This window comes from Lagenorhynchus albirostris, chromosome 1 (genome assembly GCF_949774975.1).
Source record: "Lagenorhynchus albirostris chromosome 1, mLagAlb1.1, whole genome shotgun sequence".
NCBI classification, from domain to species: domain Eukaryota; kingdom Metazoa; phylum Chordata; class Mammalia; order Artiodactyla; family Delphinidae; genus Lagenorhynchus; species Lagenorhynchus albirostris.
Window position 1 is genome coordinate 163,256,488 of NC_083095.1, and position 18,486 is coordinate 163,274,973.

The 18,486-nt window shown below is 39.8% G+C and overlaps 1 protein-coding gene and 1 long non-coding RNA gene across 6 annotated transcripts in view; both read left to right on the forward strand.

The window, feature by feature from the left end:
* SEC11A (SEC11 homolog A, signal peptidase complex subunit) overlaps window positions 1–11,283 on the forward strand; it is a 51,250-nt gene extending 39,967 nt beyond the window's left edge. For 4 of the 5 annotated variants that reach the window (XM_060157975.1, XM_060157950.1, XM_060157962.1 and 1 more), the window contains 3 exons: window positions 3,475–3,594; window positions 10,514–10,571; window positions 10,760–11,283. In XM_060157975.1, coding sequence (XP_060013958.1) covers window positions 3,475–3,594; window positions 10,514–10,571; window positions 10,760–10,810 — 229 coding nt within the window. In that variant the 3' untranslated portion in view covers window positions 10,811–11,283. Of the gene's footprint in view, window positions 1–3,474; window positions 3,595–4,109; window positions 4,148–10,513; window positions 10,572–10,759 lie in introns of all 5 variants that reach the window. The other variant, XM_060157955.1, reaches the window with a different exon arrangement.
* Window positions 11,284–11,502: 219 nt separating this feature from the next.
* LOC132503938 (uncharacterized) lies at window positions 11,503–18,486 on the forward strand. Its single transcript, XR_009534673.1, has 3 exons — window positions 11,503–11,623; window positions 13,986–14,050; window positions 18,131–18,486. It is a non-coding gene; the product is annotated as an uncharacterized LOC132503938 (long non-coding RNA).

Consider the following 18,486-nt stretch of genomic DNA (forward strand, 5'->3'; position numbering starts at 1 on the left):
ACTGAGCTCAGGAAAAATTCCCTTAACAGAAACATTAAGTAATTTCCGATATTTAGGGACAATAGGAAATTGTGAGAAAGTGGTTGGCATTGGAGTTTTTGTTTTTGTTTGGAGATTGTGTTATCCCTTAATCATTTTATCTTTTTAAAAATTATTTTATTTGTTTTTTTAAACTAAACGTGTTACAAGATATTAAATATAGTTCCCTGTGTTATACTGTAGGTCCTTGTTGTTTATCTATTTTATACGTAGTAGTGTGTATCTGTTAATCCCAAATTCCCAATTTATCCCTACCCCCTGGCATTGTTATTTTTAAAAAAAAAAAAAAAGACTTAACCACCTCCTGCACTGATTATAGTTAATACTGTATTTTTAATTAAGTAAAAAAAGGAGGGCTATGAGATATGCATGCAGAAAGGTTATATGTACTGTGGCAAACAGCAAAAAACATCTTCTTTGAATCCTTCTCTCCCCTTGCCTATTTTTTGCTTTCCATTTTCTTCCAAAATGGACGAGTTAGGAAAGCAGAGATAGTGAAGTTTGTTTTTTAATTTAAAAGGTGAGATAGCTATTAAATGTTTATCAGTTGACTTAATTTTCATGGATAGCTCCTCGTATTAGCCTGTTAGTCAGCAATTCGTAATACTTACATTTTTCCCACATATAAACTCTTACTTTATCTTATTGTATAGCCTACTCTAATATGTATTTAGTAAGTTCAGCCTATAGGTAGTATTATAATTTGATGATATTGAATACTGGCATGTGATCAAGTATTTAGAAGGAGAATTCTCCATTGGGGTGACTTAGTCCTTTGCTTTGCTTTTTCTGTGCAGATAGATACATTATTTTGCACCCATTTGGCTCTTGGGGTCTTACTTTATCTTATCTAAGTTATTTCCTCCCTCCTAACATCACAGTATTGTAATGGTTGAATTTTAAGTGCTTTGAGCTCCTTGGAGATAGATAATACTAAATATTTGGTCCCTATGCTAGCGAGGGAAAAGTCCCATATAAATGTGTTGTCAATCAGGATTCGGTGCTCGTGGGTTGTGAAGTGCTAGAATAGGTCTTCATAGTAGGCTTAATAGGAGCTGGTTGCCACCAGAGAATATTTCTTGCACTATTTTTAAAAAATTTTTTTAAATTAATTAATTAATTGATTGATTAATTATTTTTGGCTGTGTTGGGTCTTCATTTCTGTGCGAGGGCTTTCTCTAGTTGGGGCAAGCGGGGGCCACTCTTCATTGTGGTGCAAAGGCCTCTCACCATCGCGGCTTCTCTTGTTGCGGAGCACAGGCTCCAGATGCGCAGGCTCAGTAGTTGTGGCTCTTGGGCCTAGTTGCTCCGCGACATGTGGGATCTTCCCGTGTTCCCTGCATTGGCAGGCAGATTCTCAACTACTGTGCTACCAGGGAAGCCCTCTTGCACTATTAAGTAGATGAAGGAAACCTGTGCTTTTTCAAACAGCTATAGTGGGTCCTGATTACATCCCAGAGGGTGGGAAATTGTGTTTGTTTGTTTGTTTTGTTGACAAATTAGTCTTTGGGAATAGCTCAGATCTCTCGTAGCATCCCTTTCCTTTCCTGGGGAGTTTCCCATTTCCCAGCTTTTCTTTCCTCATACTTTTCTTTTCTGCCTCTTTTCTTGGTGTTATTTCCTGGTTGAATGGACTCTTCTTCCTGCTGCTGCTGACTTTCACTCTGCAGCTAGCCCCCCCTTGGCACCTGTCCTCTTTTACCCTCCAGGATTTTTCAGACATTCTTTCACTTACTGAGTTGTCAGCTACAGATTATTTTTCTCTGTATATATTAGCATTTTTTCTAATTGGAATCTCATTTTTAATGAGACTGTTTGCACTTAACTGTTTTTGTTGTTGCAGTACCTCCCAATTTAGTTTTATCTGCAGATGATTTAGTGTCTAGTGAGCCATTTTCTGGCTTAGAATCTAGGTGGATATTAGTCAGTAGGAGTTAAAGCTATTTTTCTTCTTTCTAGTGTAGCTGTTAACCCAAACTCACTTGAGTTAATTTTTTTTTTTTTTTTTTTTGGTGGTACACGGGCCTCTCACTGTTGTGGCATCTCCCATTGCGGAGCACAGGCTCCGGACGCGCAGGCTCAGCGGCCATGGCTCACGGGCCCAGCTGCTCCATGGCATGTGGGATCTTCCCGGACCAGGGCACGAACCCGTGTCCCCTGCATCGGCAGGCGGACTCTCAACCACTGCGCCACCAGGGACGCCCTTGAGTTAATTTTTTAAGATAGTCTTTATCAACTGTAAAATGCACTTTGCTTTCAGTTAAATTTTAAGATTACTAGAAGCCTCATGGTTCTTTAGTAGAATTAAATTAATAATTATCTGATCGAGTAGGATGATGTTTCTATAGACCCTGGCTTGTAAAAGTAGTGCATGTTTGTTGGAGAAAAAAAATGAGAAGCTAAAAGCCAGCTAAAAAAAAGCCATAGATAGCTGCTGTTTACACCTTGGTCTATCATTTTAGACCTTGTTTAATATTTTTCTTTTTTACTTTTTTTTTTCATATGGAGAATTTCTAACATGCACAAAAGTAGACAAAACAGTATAATGAACTTCCATGTACCAGTCACCTAGTTCCAATAATTATTAATCTATAGCCAATTCTGCCTACATTGCCACCTCTTCCCCTTCTCCTGCCTGTATTATTTTGAATTAAATCCTAGATATCATGTGGTATATATGTAAATATTTCAATAAATAGCTATAAAACATAACCAGTGAGCTTTTAAAGAGTATAACTGTAATTAACATTCTTACACCTAAAAACATGAACAATCATTCCTTTGTATCATTAAGTTTCCAATCTTTGTTCAAATTTCCAATTGTGTCTTAACTTTTTTTAACAATTTGTTTGAATCCAGATTCAAAGAAGGTCCTCAGTTGCAGTTGGTTGATATGGCTTTATAATGTCTTTTATTTAAATCTGTAAATTCCTTCTCTAACTTTCTTTGTCCCTTGCAATTTATTGGTTGAAGAAACTGGGTCATTCTGTAGTTTCCCACAGTCTTCGTTTGGAAGATTATATCCAAATGAAGTAGTTTAATGTGTTCCTTTGCGCTTTGTATTTCCAAAATATTGGTGGTTTGTGTTTATTTTAATATGAAAATGATATTATACTGTACATGCTATTTTGTAATATTTTTTCACTTAATAAAATTTGTATGATCTTCTGATGTCATTAAATTTTCTTCTGTATCACCGGCCTTAATGCTTGCATAGATTTCAACTCCTGTTAGACTTTGTTTGCTTCCAGTTTTTTCTTATTGTAAATAATATAGCTATGAACATCCTTTTAGCTAAATAAATAATTATTTTGATATTGGGAATGATGATAAAATGCCACAGTTCCACAGGAATTTTCAGTTAACATGAACAAATTTTGTACTTTCAAATGGCATGAAGGTATTTGGTGACTTGGGTTTCCCTTATCTTTTAAGGCAAAATGGACATATCAAGTTTTTGACCAAAGGAGATAATAATGCGGTTGATGACCGAGGCCTCTATAAACAAGGACAACATTGGCTAGAGAAAAAAGATGTCGTGGGGAGAGCGAGGGGGTAAGTATAGAGGGGAGATTTACTGAAACATTGGCTCTCTCGATCATAGTGTCTGATCATACACAATTGAATATAATGGCTTGGTCCTGGTTCGGCCAAATCACCTTGTGTCCTTTGAAAAAGTATGCTTCTTAAATTGCATCTGAAACTTCAGGTTTACTGCTCCAGAAGGGAGGATATGGGGTGCTATAAAAGAACAGAATATTAGTGATGAGGATGAATTAGAGTGACAATTTAAAAAATTCATTTGTCTGTTTAATTCATTTCAGAAATGTTACTGGGCACCTTCCATGTACTCTGACGTCTAATACTGTGCTAGGCTCTGGGGATCCAGAGCGGTATTAATCCTGCTTCTTGAAACTTACATTTCTTAAGTGTTTACTGAGTCAACAACTTAAAGTGTTCATCTAGATTAATTTCATCATGTTGATTTATTCCATATTGTTTTATTTCTAGTTTTGAAATTATTGAGGTCAAATGAAATTTAAAAGTTATATTAAGCCTGTTTATTTCAGATTTTATCACGAGAACAGATCAGTGAAGGACAGGAATTGTAAGTTACTGGTATGAGGAAGTATGGGATTATTACTACCTTCATGTTATTAATACTATTAACAGTAACTCACATTTATTAGGGCTTACTCTGTGCCAGAGACTCATTCTAAGTGCTTTCTTTACAAGTATTACCTCATTTTAACCTGAGAACAACCCTAATATTTCCATTCTACAGATGAGGAAACACAGACATGTTAGGTTGTTTATCTAAGTCACACTGATGATAGTAAGTGGCTGGCTGACTCCAGAGCCCACCCTTTTTACCGTCATAGCAAAATTACTGGTATAACACTTCTGAGATGGGTAGCTGCTTGTTCTCACTCTTTAGATGCTACATGGCACTCTTATCCACTGTCAGAACACCTGCTCCTTCTAACCTAGAACAGACACTGTGGATTCAGTGATTCCACTAGTGAACAGTGGAGCTGAGGAGCTGTGTTCCCATAAAGAAATAAATTCAAGTTATTAAGTAAAAGCTGCCTTGGTTACAGCAGAAGAGATGTTCAGTTTGGGGCCAGAGAGATCGGATCAGAAAAAGCACCAATGTGTTTTGTCTTCAGCAGACCTGGTTTTTTGTGCACACCTCCAGTTCAAGGGAACTTGATTTCCTATGATGGAGCTAAACATACTTTTATAATTCAAATTAGATTATCAGTGCTTCTGAGAAGTGATAGTCCCCATTTCCCTCAGTTCCCAAGGTGCTGCTAATATCAGCCTCTTAGAGTCTTTTTGCTTTTCCTTTAATTGCAAATGTACAGATTCTTGTAGAAACATAAGGAAATAACAGTCATCAAAAAGCAGAGTCACTTCTTTCCTTTCAGTTCCTCCATAAATATTTAATTTTTTGGTTTGTGTTCTTTTAGCTGATATGTGTAAAGATGCAGATCTTAATGTATAAGTGTGTATACATAAACACATTTTGTGTACGGGGAGAGAATGGTCACACTGCTTATAACCTCTTTTTTATCCTCCAATGTTATTAGTATCTATAAATCAAAAGGTTTATTTCCATATCATCATTTTCAAATCTGTATGCTACTCTACTGTGTGCAAAGACCATATTTTTATTTAGCCAAAATCTCCTATTGTCAGATGCCTTTGATTGTGAGCAGTGTTATGATGAGCATCCCTGTTACATATATCTCAGTGCCTCTGCCCAGTCATTTCTTCACAGTAAATTCTTATACTTGGAATGACCTGGTGAAACATAAGCATATTTTAAGGCTTTGGACAAATTTTGTTGTACAGTTTTATTTGTACTCCTCCCAGAGGGTCCCTTTATCTGGATCTTGATTCTTAGGTGTTTAGTGCAGCTCTGTCTGCTCATTCTGGCCCCCTGTTTGGGTAAAAAATGCATCATCCTATGGAAGGGTGGAGGAACCAGGCTTTCTTTTACTCAAGTAACTTGTCTTTTCTAAAGAATTTTTTAAAAGTCCCAAACTATGTACAGTGTTATTTCTAAAATCCCAGCATTGAAAGTTATAGGCCTTTTTCTGGCTATTAATTTTAAAAATGTTATAGTCTGGTACTCTCTTAATTAAATAACTTTGCATGAAGTATAAACATCTGGGACATGAACAGCAGGAGCACAGACTCTTAACTGTTACAAATTCACTTTCCGTTGATTATGTCACCACTTACCTTGACACATAATGAGGCACATCATCTCCTTTTGTGAAAATTGTGTTTATAAAATGCTAAACTATATTTCAGAGTCAGACTGTACCCAAACCTTGGAATTTTTCTTTTTCAAACAGCTGCACACTAAAAAATTTTACACTGAAGCCTAAAGCCCTAAATAAAAACAAATTTAAACAATTTTTTATTGAAATATAATTCACATATATTAGGATATAAAATTTACCCTTTTAAAGTGTACAGTACAGCGAGTTTTATTATATTCACAAAGTTGTAAAACCGTCACCACTGTTCAATTCCAGAACATTTCCTCACCCCAAAAAGAGAACTTGGTACTGATTTGCAGTCACTCCGCATCCCCTTCTCCCTGCAGCCCCTGGCAACCACTAATCTACTTCCTGTCTCTATGGATTGCCTGTTCTGGACATTTTATATAAACAGAATCTTACAATATGTGGTCTTACAATATGTCCGGCTTCTTTCACCTAGCGTAATGTTTTCAAGGTTCATTCATGTTATAGCATGTAATAAAACACTTTTAGAAAGTGAAACTAATACTGAACCAAGTAAGAATAGGGGTGATTCTTTCTAAATTCAGGTAGTTGAAAAACACAAGAGAACCTGTTAGTCAAAGATGAGTAGAAAGCAACAGGAAAAGAGGACAAAAACCTGGCAGAAGATCAGGGAATAGAGAAATATTGACAGCGAAAAGAAGAATAAAAATAAAGGAAGGAGCAGAGTAATTGAGCTCTCTGTTGACTGAAATCAGTTTTATGGAGGAGGCTTTTATTTATTTATTTAATTTTTTTTTTGTCTGCATCTGGTCTTAGTTGTGGCGCACAGGACCTTTGTTGCCACGTGCGGGATCTTCAGTTGTGGCATTCGAATTCTTAGTTGCGGCATGCATGTGGCATCCAGTTCCCTGACCAGGGATTGAACCCAGGCCCTCTGCATTGGGAGCATGGAGTCTTAGCCACTGGACCACCGGGGAAATCCTGGAGGAGTCTTTTACAATGTACTTTTTACTTAGCTTGAAACAGACTGTTCCGGGATAGAAACAATGCTCCTTTTTAAGGCAGCTACTGGGGTCCAAACTTCCCAGATGTAGATTCCTTTTGACATCTGACAGATTATTTTCACCCAGAGCATCAGCAGATAGTTCTTCCTTCTGAGGCTCCTTTCTTGGCAGCACCTTTGATTCCAAGAACTCCCAGGGACACGTATTTACCCCTACTGTACCTTCTAGATGTTAACTTGCCACAGGCTGGTGTTGAGGTTGGCTTTGTGGATGGCATTTGTTTTACTTATTTTAAACCTCTGCTTATTATCAACTCTGCTTTAGCAGAGTTTATCTGAACTCAGTAGGAAAAAAGTGCAACTGATTTGAATTTAAGATGACTGATGATAGCAGCATCATGCACTTGATTAGCGACTCTTGACTGTCTGTGTCCATGGAGGAAAACAGTAGTATAGGTAATTAAATCTTTTGTTTGACTTTGGACTGCCTGTCATATTCTGGCAACCTTATGTTTTGCTTCTATTACTCCTAAAGATCAAGTTGCTTCTATTTCACACTTATGGTGGGCAAGGAAAAACCACCGTAGGGGGGGAATATGTTTCCATGGATAACCCATAAGCAGACTATGTGATCATTGTGCTTCTTTGAGCATAGATATCATTGTATGGAGGTAACAGTGAAAGTCTCTACCCATGAGCATGGCTGCTGATTGATCATCAGGCCAGAATTAGCAGTCTGATGTTGTTTTATTTATTTAAAACAGAATTTTTTTTTTAGATTTTTATTTTCTTATTTTTGGCTGTGTTGGGTCTTCATTGCTATGCATGGGCCTTCTCTAGTTGCGGTGAGCGGGGGCTACTCTTCGTTGCGGTGCGCAGTCTTCTCACTGCAGTGGCTTGTCTTGTTGCGGAGTGTGGGCTCCAGGTGCGCGGGCTTCAGTAGTTGTGGCACACAGGCTCAGTAGTTGTGGCTTGTGGGCTCTAGAGCACAGGCTCAGTAGTTGTGGTGAACGGGCTTAGTTGCTCCACGGCATGTGGGATCTTCCCAGACCAGGGCTCAAACCCGTGTCCCCCTGCATTGGCAGGCGGATTCTTAACCACTGTGCCACCAGGGAAGCCCCTGATGTTGTTTTACTAGAAGTCACAGATGCTTTTATAGCTTTTAATCTGCATTTTACTGTAAGGCATTTGCCTTTATGTTCTTAAATTTAGACGATTTTCCTTCTGAAGGACTGGAAACTGTTGCTTTTATGAAGATGTTATAAGTGAGACAAAAGAAATAGAGTTGTTGCATTAAAAAGAAAAAATATGTGTATTAAAAATATAGAAAACCTTTATCTACCCTCCTAGAGCTTAGCTAGGCCATTCTTTAGTGACTGTTACTTTTCAGCTCTTAGAGGTCCCACAAGTTGAAAATAAAGCATGGGCCCTAAAAGGGGATATGATTTGTCACCACATGCCTGTTCCATATATCTTGCTTGCTAGAACTGTGCTTCTTGTACTTTAATGTGCAGAAGCGTCATTTGGGCCCGACCTTCCAGAGGTGCTCTGACTCAATAAATCTGGGAAGATAGAGCAATCTGCACTTTTAAAAAAATTTATTTATTTATTTTTGGCTGCGTTAGGTCTTCGTTGCTGCATGCAGGCTTTCTCTAGTTGCAGCAAGTGGGGGCTACTCTTCGTTGCAGTGCACGGGCTTCTCTTTGTGGTGGCTTCTCTTGTTGAGGAGCACGGGCTCTAGGAGTGTGGGCTTCAGTAGTTGTGTCTCGCGGGCACTAGAGCGCAGGTTCAGTAGTTGTAGTGCACAGGCTTAGTTGCTCTGCGGCATGTGGGATCTTCCTGGACCAGGGCTCAAGCCCGTGTCCCCTGCATTGGCAGGCGGATTCTTAACCACTATGCCACCGGGCAAGTCCGTAATCTGCATTTTTTTTTTTTTTTTTTTTTTGCGGTACATGGGCCTCTCACTGTTGTGGCCTCTCCCGTTGCGGAGCACAGGCTCCAGACATGCAGGCTCAGCGGCCATGGCTCACAGACCTAGCCGCTCCGTGGCATGTGGGATCTTCCCGGACTGGGGCACGAACCCATGTCCTCTGCATCGGCAGGCGAACTCTCAACCACTGCGCCACCAGGGAAGCCCCGCAATCTGCATTTTTAATGAGCTGTCCAAGTGATTCTCACAATGGAGGTGTAGGTTTTAAGAAACATCAACTTATGCGAATGGGAGTTTGGGGATGGGGAGAGAGAGATGAGTCTGGGTAGTGCTGCCAGAGGGAGAGGGGCAGGATGGGGTGAGGACAGGAGACGGGAAGTAAGAGAGCTCTTAAAAGGAAGTAAAATGCACCAAAGACAAAGCTTCTGTTTTTCAAGATTGCCAAATCCTCTGATGGTTAGAGGTGTTATATAGGAGGTAATTTCTGTTTGTGTACCTTCGGTGTGTGCTAAGGTCGTGGGTGCCCTGAATAAAAGTATCTGGGATATTTTAAAGTATGCAAAGGTCAACCTCCCTTCTCTAGGACAGGCTCGAGGATGGTATCACCCAGTCCACTCTGGAATCCAACAGTAGAAGAGGAAGAGAAAGAAGAAAGTTGTATATTTCTAACTGCTATTTCCTCCCACATCTCTCTCTACCCTGAATTCTTATGATGTTGAAGACTCTTTTGTTTTGCGGGGAGAATTGAAGTCCTGGGAGGAAGTGAGATCCCCAAGGGAAAGAGAAAAGAAGAGGCCTGGATATTCCAGCATTCAATCAGGCAGTATTTACTGGATGCCTGCTATGTGCCAAGTGTCAAGTTTGGCCTTGAAGATACAGTGGAGAAGAGATTGGCACTGTTTCTGCCTTTATAGAGCTTAGAGTCTACTAGGGGAGACAGACACTATCCAGCTAGTTAGGCAACTAATTCTGTAATTAAACTCATGATGAAGACTTCAAAGGAAATATATGAGGTGATATGAGATTATTTAACAAGTGGTTTTACCTAGTTTGAGGGGACAAACTTTAGGGACAAGAGGAAAGCAAGAGCTAGTGAAAAAGCAAAGGTGTAGCAGCCAAGAGGTAGGTAGAGAAAGAGACTGGTATGTTACAGAAACCAAGGAGAAAGATTTCAAGGGCAGGTTTCTGGTCATCAAAGTCAAGTGCTGCAGAGATGAAAAGGAAGGTAGGAGCTGAGACTGGTCTTCTGCATACAATGATTTAAACTGTTCTAGAAGAAGTTTCAGGATTAAGAGAGCCAAAGCCAGATTACACGTGGTTAAAAAATGAGAGGGTGGTGAAATCATAGGTACTATAATAGAGCTGTACACTCACTTTTTGGACACTTAACATGAAGTACCTTGTAATGTTCTGGCTGTGTTTGCCTTGTCTCCCCAACTAGATTGACAACTCTCCACAGGTTATAACAACAAACCCAACCGCTAACACTGAATCAGCAGGTGGCATTAGAGTCACCAACTAGAGGTCAGAGACCTCAGATCTGGTACTGGTTCCACCATGTACCTTGCGCATGAGCAACTGTTTCCTCATCTATAAAATGGCTATACCCCTAACTTCCCTATCACATGGGCTGTTGAAAGTGTCTAATAGGACAGTATATACAAATGGATTTTGTGAGCTGAAAATTAGTATTCTATGGAAGATATTGAGAATGTTCAGTAAATGATAACAGCTACTTAGAAAGTTCTGTGATGATCAGCTTTTTGTTTGTTTGTTTAGATTCGTTCCTTACATTGGGATTGTGACGATCCTCATGAATGACTATCCTAAATTTAAGGTAAGATCCTGTACTATATGTTTCATTAATTTTGGAAACCGTTAAATGGATTACAGTTAAAAGATGGAAGACCAGTTGGATAGTTTCGTGATTTATCATAGTCACAAAGACCAGTCTGTTAATTAACTCTGAGGATTTGTGAGCTTTTAAAAGCTTCTCTGACTTGTGGTTCTGTGTTTATTTTCTAGTATGCAGTACTGTTTTTGCTGGGTTTATTTGTGCTGGTCCATCGTGAGTAAGAAGTCTGCCTTGCTGTTCCTGGAAGATGCTGTACTTTTTGTTCCTGAATGTTTGGAGTAGATATCAATCTGTGGTTGGTGGAATGGAGAACACATGTTGGCGCTTCTTGGTAGCACTGGTTTGCATTAGTTTATGTTTCCACACCAGAGTACGTGTGGGCGGGTGCATGTGCACCACAGCGTGCACTCGAGGGGACTTTTAATCACAGAATTTCATAAGTTGTCATTGTCATACTTTCGCATTTTTGTACATCAGTGAATTTTTTATATTAAAAGATTGAGCCAAAGCCCCCAGTGTTTGTATTTTGAAGCCAAGCTTCACTTCTAAAGTGCCTACAGAGTTCTGTAAATGAAAATGCAGCTCTGCACGAGTTTGAAACTGTCATTCCTCCTTATAATGGGAATGGCATATACTGAGGTGGTCGTCGTCTTAACTTTTCAAAATTTTAAATAAAAGACTTTGCATATCGAAACCCCTTATCCCTGACTTGTGTTTGTTGGGAAAGCTTTTGATATTTGCTTTCCTGTGCTGGTTCTTAGCGCCCTTGGGGAGATACAGGCTTTGATGTGAACAATTCTTCAGCCAAGAAGGTTGTCCTAATACTGACAACTGGTTTTTGTTTGTTTTTGTGAAGCAAAAGTAGCCGTTGATATTCGTAAGAAATCTTAGTCATAAAATTGATTCTTCATTAGGGGGTCTCAGATATGTATAAACCCAGCTGGTTGCCGAGAGGTTCAGAAAATCTCACTTTGCTGTAGACTCATAACCTTTTCTACACTTGAGACGTTCTCAACTCTTTCTACAAGATGGTAGTGAGTATTAGCATCTGGGGAGGCATGAGGAAGGTGCTGGAGGGCAAGTGTGCTACTTGTTTTCTTTAGACTCTAATTTGCCTGAACCTGTTCTTGTAGGTGACTGACTTTGCTTTTCTCTAATGCAGACTTTAAGAAGGGAAGGTTTAAAGTAGTAAAGGCAAAGCCCACCTGTGTTTTCTCTTTTAATATTGAGACAGGGAAATAGGGAGCATGGGGTAACTCAGTGTGTTTAAAGCACAAAATACTCTTAATCCTCTCTGTTCTCTTTTTGTATTAGTGTGAAATCTCAAAGTAAGCAAAATGTTGGGCTAAATGAATGGTTTCTATTATTTGTTCAACTGAGGTGGAAATCAGCCCGTACTTTAATGCTAATGGAATGAGAATAGGGACAGTTAATCTTTTGAAACCCTCCCCTGTAGAGATGGGCCATCCTAAATCCATTATCCAGGCTTTAGCCTTCAAACTTTGGATATGGGCTCTTAATGATATCAACAGAGTATGAAACTTGGCAAATTATTGCTGACAGGTGCTTCTTGAACCTGTCTTTGAAGTCTGTATCGTGCTTATGTTTTCTCATGAGCCAAGGAAAGGAGAGTGCTGAAATGCGCCCCCCCCCGCCCCGCCCCTCTCCCACCTCCGTGTGTGGCCAAAAATTGCTGCTTCCTCCATTTTTCCCTCCTAGTAACCTGCAGATGACGGGGTTAATTGTTCAACCTAAATGGTGCCCTGGCTGGTTTTGTACCAGCCTTTCAGAGACTTCTCTGGGAGAGAAGCAGTGTGTGTTCTCTTGGCAAAGGTTGGGATCCCAAAGTTCTTTGTGATCCTAGCTTGCCAGAGGGTGAACATCCTTGTGCTTCTATCTTCCGCTGTCCAGATTTCTCCTCCTGTTATACTTGTTGGGAGAGAAATGTTAATATTTTCCTCACTTGCATATTTTCACACCCAGTTTTGTAAAATTACTGTTTTTCCTCCTTTGCTGGATGCTCTAGTTTGAAGCAACAGCTAAATTCTCTGAAAAGTAACCAGATCATTTAAAAATATTTCAATCACTCTACTAGCCAAAAATAAAAAGATTATTTGTGGAGACAGGTACTGTGTTCCCAGTTTTTATATTGTCTAGTGCTAAAACACAAGACTTAAAACTGGGAGATTTTATTAGTAAATATAATGTGTTGTGGGGGTTTTTTTGGGTTTTTTTGTTGTTTTTTTTTTTGCGGTATGCGGGCCTCTCACTGTTGTGGCCTCTCCCGTTGCGGAGCACAGGCTCCGGACACGCAGGCTCAGTGGCCATGGCTCATGGGCCTAGCCGCTCTGCGGCATGTGGGATCTTCCCAGACTGGGGCACGAACCCATGTCCCCTGCATCGACAGGCAGACTCTCAACCACTGCGCCACCAGGGAAGCCCTATAATGTGGTTTTTGTGGGTTGTTTTTTTTTTTCGGCCATGCCAAGCGGCTTGTGGGATCTTAGTTCCCAACCAGGGATTGAACCTGTGCCCCTGCAGTGGAAGTGCGGAGTCTTAACCACTGGCCCGCCAGGGAAGTCCCAGTAAATATAATGTATTTCAGAGCTCTTTGGAAATGTAAGAAATGCCAGAGATGTTTAATTTGGTGTTTTAATGGAATTATAAGCTCTTTGAGATTTCACAGGGCAAGTGGGAAGTTAGGAGGGTTTAACCATTGTGAGTGAAGGGTATTGGAAGAGGATGAGAATTGATAAAACTTCAAATGAGAACATAATAATGGGATTCTCTGTTGGCTGTTAGTCATCCACTCTCATTAGTCTCTACAGCTTATCTCCAAGTGCCTGTCCTCAGTTATATTCTCTCTGTTCCCACTGGACACTTCCAGTTGATTGTCCTGTCTTTAAACTTAAGCTCTTAGCAGTTCCTGCAAGCTTCCCCTCCAAATTTCCACTTTCCTTTGAAGGAGTATTCACCTAGATTTTTTTCATTTTCTTACCATATTTAGTCACTTAAAAGCCAGCATCTACCCCTGTCATTCCATTCTCATTGCCATCCCCCGAATCCAGAAACATACTCAGGGGCTCCCTGTTGCTTGTGTGTTTTTATGTCCCAGTTTTCCTGAAACATGGCAGTCTGTACCTATTTTAGATCATTTCCACCTGTTAGTTCATTTTACTACTCCTTTCACCTTTAAAAAGTATCTCTTTTTGGACCATAAATTTTGTATGTACTCTACATATTACCTACGTTTGAAGTTCAAACTTTGAATTCAGCTAACATAAAGCGGCCTTTGCTATACCACTATGTTTTCCCTTATATTATCTTACACTCTCATTTATGCTTGTCTGAGTCTCACTTTCTTCACAAAGTAATTGTTCTTTCTCTGTCACTCAGCATTTGCAGACTTATGCTATTTGTGTTAAGTTTGTGGATCTGGACTCAAGTGTCCTCATCAGACTGTAAGTTCCTCCAGTGCAGGAGCCCCATTTTATAGACACCGTACTCTGTTTTCCCAGTAGCATCTAGCAGCATATACTAAATGTTCAGTATAATCATGCATTGGAACCAGAGGCAGTAACTAAGGGTAGCATTATTGTTGTGCTGTTATTCTGGAGCAGAGCGTATGAATCATTAACGTGATTTTTATTTGCCTGTTATTTAGTAAGTACCTTATCTTGGTCTTGGCCACATTTAAATCTAAAAACTTTATCTCCCTATGGTTCCATCTAAAACAGCATGTTGCCTTTCTAGAATTTTTGATGTTAACCCTGTTTTCTTCTTTTGTGTGTGTGTCCTTGGTCTCTTCTCGTGTTCTCTTTCTCAGTGGGAAAAATATTGGCATTTGTCACTTTTCTTAGGGAGTGACAGGCTTCTCAAAGAGCCTAGGCTTGGAATAAAGGCTGTTATCCCTGAGTGCATTTCTTAGTCATTTGCATAAGGGTGTTACCAAGTCCTAATAACTCCTCAGGTGTGGGAGCTACCCCAGGTTCTGAGGGTACCTTTGTTATGACATTTATCACTCTGTTGTGCTTCAGAAATTCTAGCTGACTAACTGGATTGTCCTCCTTCCTCAAGATGCTCCTTAGTCGGGTTGGCCTACTCAAGCTGTTTTCTGTCCAGGTATATCTTTGTCACTATTCTCCCTTACTATAACCGTAAGTAATACCAGAGAAGTTTCAGAAATAAACAAATATGACTCTTCACAGGTAATTATGGTGAGTCTGGATGTAGAAAGAATTCTGTGTAACCAAGAGGTGTTAGGAACTAGAATATGCAGGGGTTATCAAAAAATAGTGAGGACATTGCCTTGCAAGTTATGTAGCATTCTAGGCCCTCAGGAATTTTCCAACCTCAGCTCCCAGCAGACCCCAGGTTCTCATACCCTTGATATTGGTCTCACTATACAGACATCCAGTCTTTGCTTACGCTAGGTCTCCCTGCCTGGAGTGCCTGCTCACTTCTCTACTCGCTAAAAGCTTTCTCATTCAGGAGACATTTATTGAGCATCTGCTCTGCCAGATTTTGGGTCAGGCCCTGGGGATACAAAGATGAGTAAGGCAGGGTCCCTCCTCTGCCAGGAACTCAGTGCCTTAATAGGGGCAACGTGTATACAAATCTTTCCACGTAGGATCATAAGTGCAACGTTAGAGATTCACAGGGAGCTCAAAGAGGGTTTTTTTTTATTCTCAAACAAGATCTCAAGTATATAGTGCCTCCTTCTCGGTGCTGCCTACTAAGTACTTTGTTCATCGCCCTCAGAGTGGTTTGTCTTATTTGTGTCCTGCTCCACAACTAGCTCCTTGAAGGCATTAAGACAGGGCCAGCCTCTAATTCATCCTTGTATATCCCTTAGTCCCTATCACAGTGCTTTTATACATTTTAGATTTATTTATATGCTGCTTTGTTCCAAAAAAGATTTGGAGTGGCTCATAAAGATACATCCAGTACTATGTGATAAAACATAAAACAACTGAAGAATCTGGTGTTGAAATAAGCATGGGAGGAGAAAAGGTTAAAATCAAAGGTTAGATTAGTACCTGCAAGACACATCAAAAGATTCTGTTGTCTGCTGGAGGAGATCCAGAGCATCAGCTCTCAACTCCTAGGGGCTAATGTCTATGCTTCATGGAATGAATATAAAATGGAAATTTTTTAAAACTTGTAATGATACCCGAAGATCAAGAAATTTCTCTTCTGGGACCTCACTGCAAGGACACTGTGTAATGTTATGCAATAATCTCTCTATTAATTAGCCTAATGATTTTCATAGAGCTGTTTCAGAGAATGTTCCTTTAGTATAGGTGTAGTTTGGCTACTTCTGCAGAAAGCCACCTCACAAAAGATCAGCTACCCATCTAATCAGCCAGGAGCCTTCAGTTAGTTTTCCTGTAGAACAGTGTTCCTTAATCTTTAAAAACTCATGATCTTCTATAAGAAACAAAATTTCATACCTCTTCTCCATTCTGGTAAACCTCCTCTCAGGTCTGTTATATCCAACCTCTTATCCTTAGCAGCCAAGAATATTTTATCTTGCTTTTTCTTAAGTTTGCATTATAAAAACGTTAGTTACTCATCTCTCATATACAGTTATATTCAATATGACTTTCAAATTATAGATCCTTGTTCTACTAATCTTAGGAGTTTCTGGAATGCCACCTACTCTCCATCAAGAATCATTTCTGTAGAACCCTTACTTTAACTGGCCGGTTTATTTAGATTGCTAAGCTGGATCCCAGCTTTAATTCAAGGAGTCTAGTTAAAATAATTTGTACTCAGGACTTAGATCAGGCAAGGAAGTAAATCAGCTAGCATGAAGCTTTGATCAGAGTTGTCAGCCTGACAACTTATTTAAGCAAGAAAAGAGAGAATGCTGTATAGAACACTTTCTTGGAATTGGTCAATAGTTGAGGTGGATACGCCAGCATTTTAGTTTATCAAATGAGTCACAATGTAATAGGAATTTTGCAAAGGTATTTTGTTGACTGTTGTGTCAACACCATGGTCTTAGCTGCTATCCAGGGAATCTTTTTTCCCTGTAATGGGCTTCAGATTTAAAGCAGGCTTTGCTTTTCCTAGGATCCAGCTAATAATACTGAGTACTTAGAAGTTTCCAGTGCTCTGCTAAATGCTTTTGAATTTATAACAGATTTTAATTTTTTCTCCTTTAGTCCTCAGAATAACTCCATTTTACAAAAGAGAGAAACTAGAAGTTAAGAGATTTGCCCAGGATCTTCTGGTCCATGGATGGCAGAGCCAGAAGTCTTGCTTTTATCACCTCACAATGCTGGGTGTCATACCCAGTTCTTCTACCTTTGTTAGATCTAATGAGACTCTTTTATTTGGAATAAACCCCACAATTGCAAGGCCCTTGGGTATTCTTCTTTAGAAGCCCTAGGTTGTTCTTTCATCGATTTGCTCAGATTAGTAAATCTCCTAGAAATAGGGAGATTCTCAGGCAGATTTCCAAGCATTTAAACCTCTTCGGAGTTTAAAGATTATTTCTTTCAGTTACTGAAATGCCTCCCTGAAGTACCTGCTTGTTAAACCCAAATAATCTTATGAATGCTGGGCCTGGGGCTTCTCACTTCGTTCGGTTTTCATAACTTCCCTGAGCGTCTATGCCATTTAGCTGAGCAGCAGCTGCTTAGCTTAGCCACTGTTGGCATCGTCATCACTTTCTCATTAGATGTATCTTCTCTTTTCTTTTGAATATTGCCTTAAAAGTTTTTTTTGGCAATTTAAGTTTCTGAAATAGTTCCTTATCAATGGTTAATGTTCTGATATTCTAGCTAGTTCCTATGTGTTCCCTCTGACTTTGTGAAATTGCATCAAATATCCCTGATTCTTTTCTTCCTCTCTTAAAGATTACACTCTTCTCCTGATTCTACAGGCCCTTCCCCTTTCTGAAACTAAAGAGCAGGACCTGAGATACCCCACGATATTTCTCTTTCTCTCTGCAACCCATACAGATGGGATCTGTGCTCAGAGGTTTGCCAGAAGAGTGATTTTACACCATCCTATCCTGAGTAGCTCTAATAGGTTTGTCATCCTTTTTCTCTAGGCTCATTTATGTCTAATTTAAATTTCTGCTTTTTGTTTTCTCTTTTGTCCTCTGTACCTTTCATGTGTTTGATGTCTACACTCTGGTTTTCTCCATTTGTTTAGTTTGTCTGCAGCTAACTTGCTTTTACTTGAGTTAACTCATCTATTAAATGGACATAATACTAGTCTTTACTACATCAAAATAGTGTTGGTGATCAAAGGAGCATGCATGTAAGTGCTTTTGGAAAACAATAACAAAAAAGATTCAGCTGTGAAAAGACATTTGTAATTGATTCCAATTTAATGAAATATAGCAAACAATAATATATATGTCCTTTATTTCGAGCAATTTTTAATTAAAAACATGGTGCAGTTTAAATGTTTTGTTGGTGTTGGTTATAAGAAGATTTGCCGTGTATCTTTCACCCCTTAATCATCTTTTGGGTTGTCCTTTGAATCTTCTCTGCATCGTCTGTGAATGTCCTTGAATGTTGTAGAAACCTCAGAGGGTCAAGAGTGAGCTCTGGGGACTTCCCTGGTGGTGCAGTGGTTGAGAATCTGCCTGCCAATGCAGGGGACGCGGGTTCGAGCCCTGGTCCGGGAAGATCCCACATACCGCAGAGCAACTAAGCCCGTGAGCTACAACTACTGAGCCTGCGTGCCTAGAGCCTGTGCTTCGCAACAAAGAGAAGCCACAGCAATGAGAAGCCCGCGCACCGCAACGAAGAGTAGCCCCCGCTCACCGCAACTAGAGAAAGCCCGTGCACAGCAATGAAGACCTAACGCAGCCAATAAATAAATAAATTTATTAAAAAGAGTGAGCTCTGAAGAGCTTCTCCATGCACGTGCATGT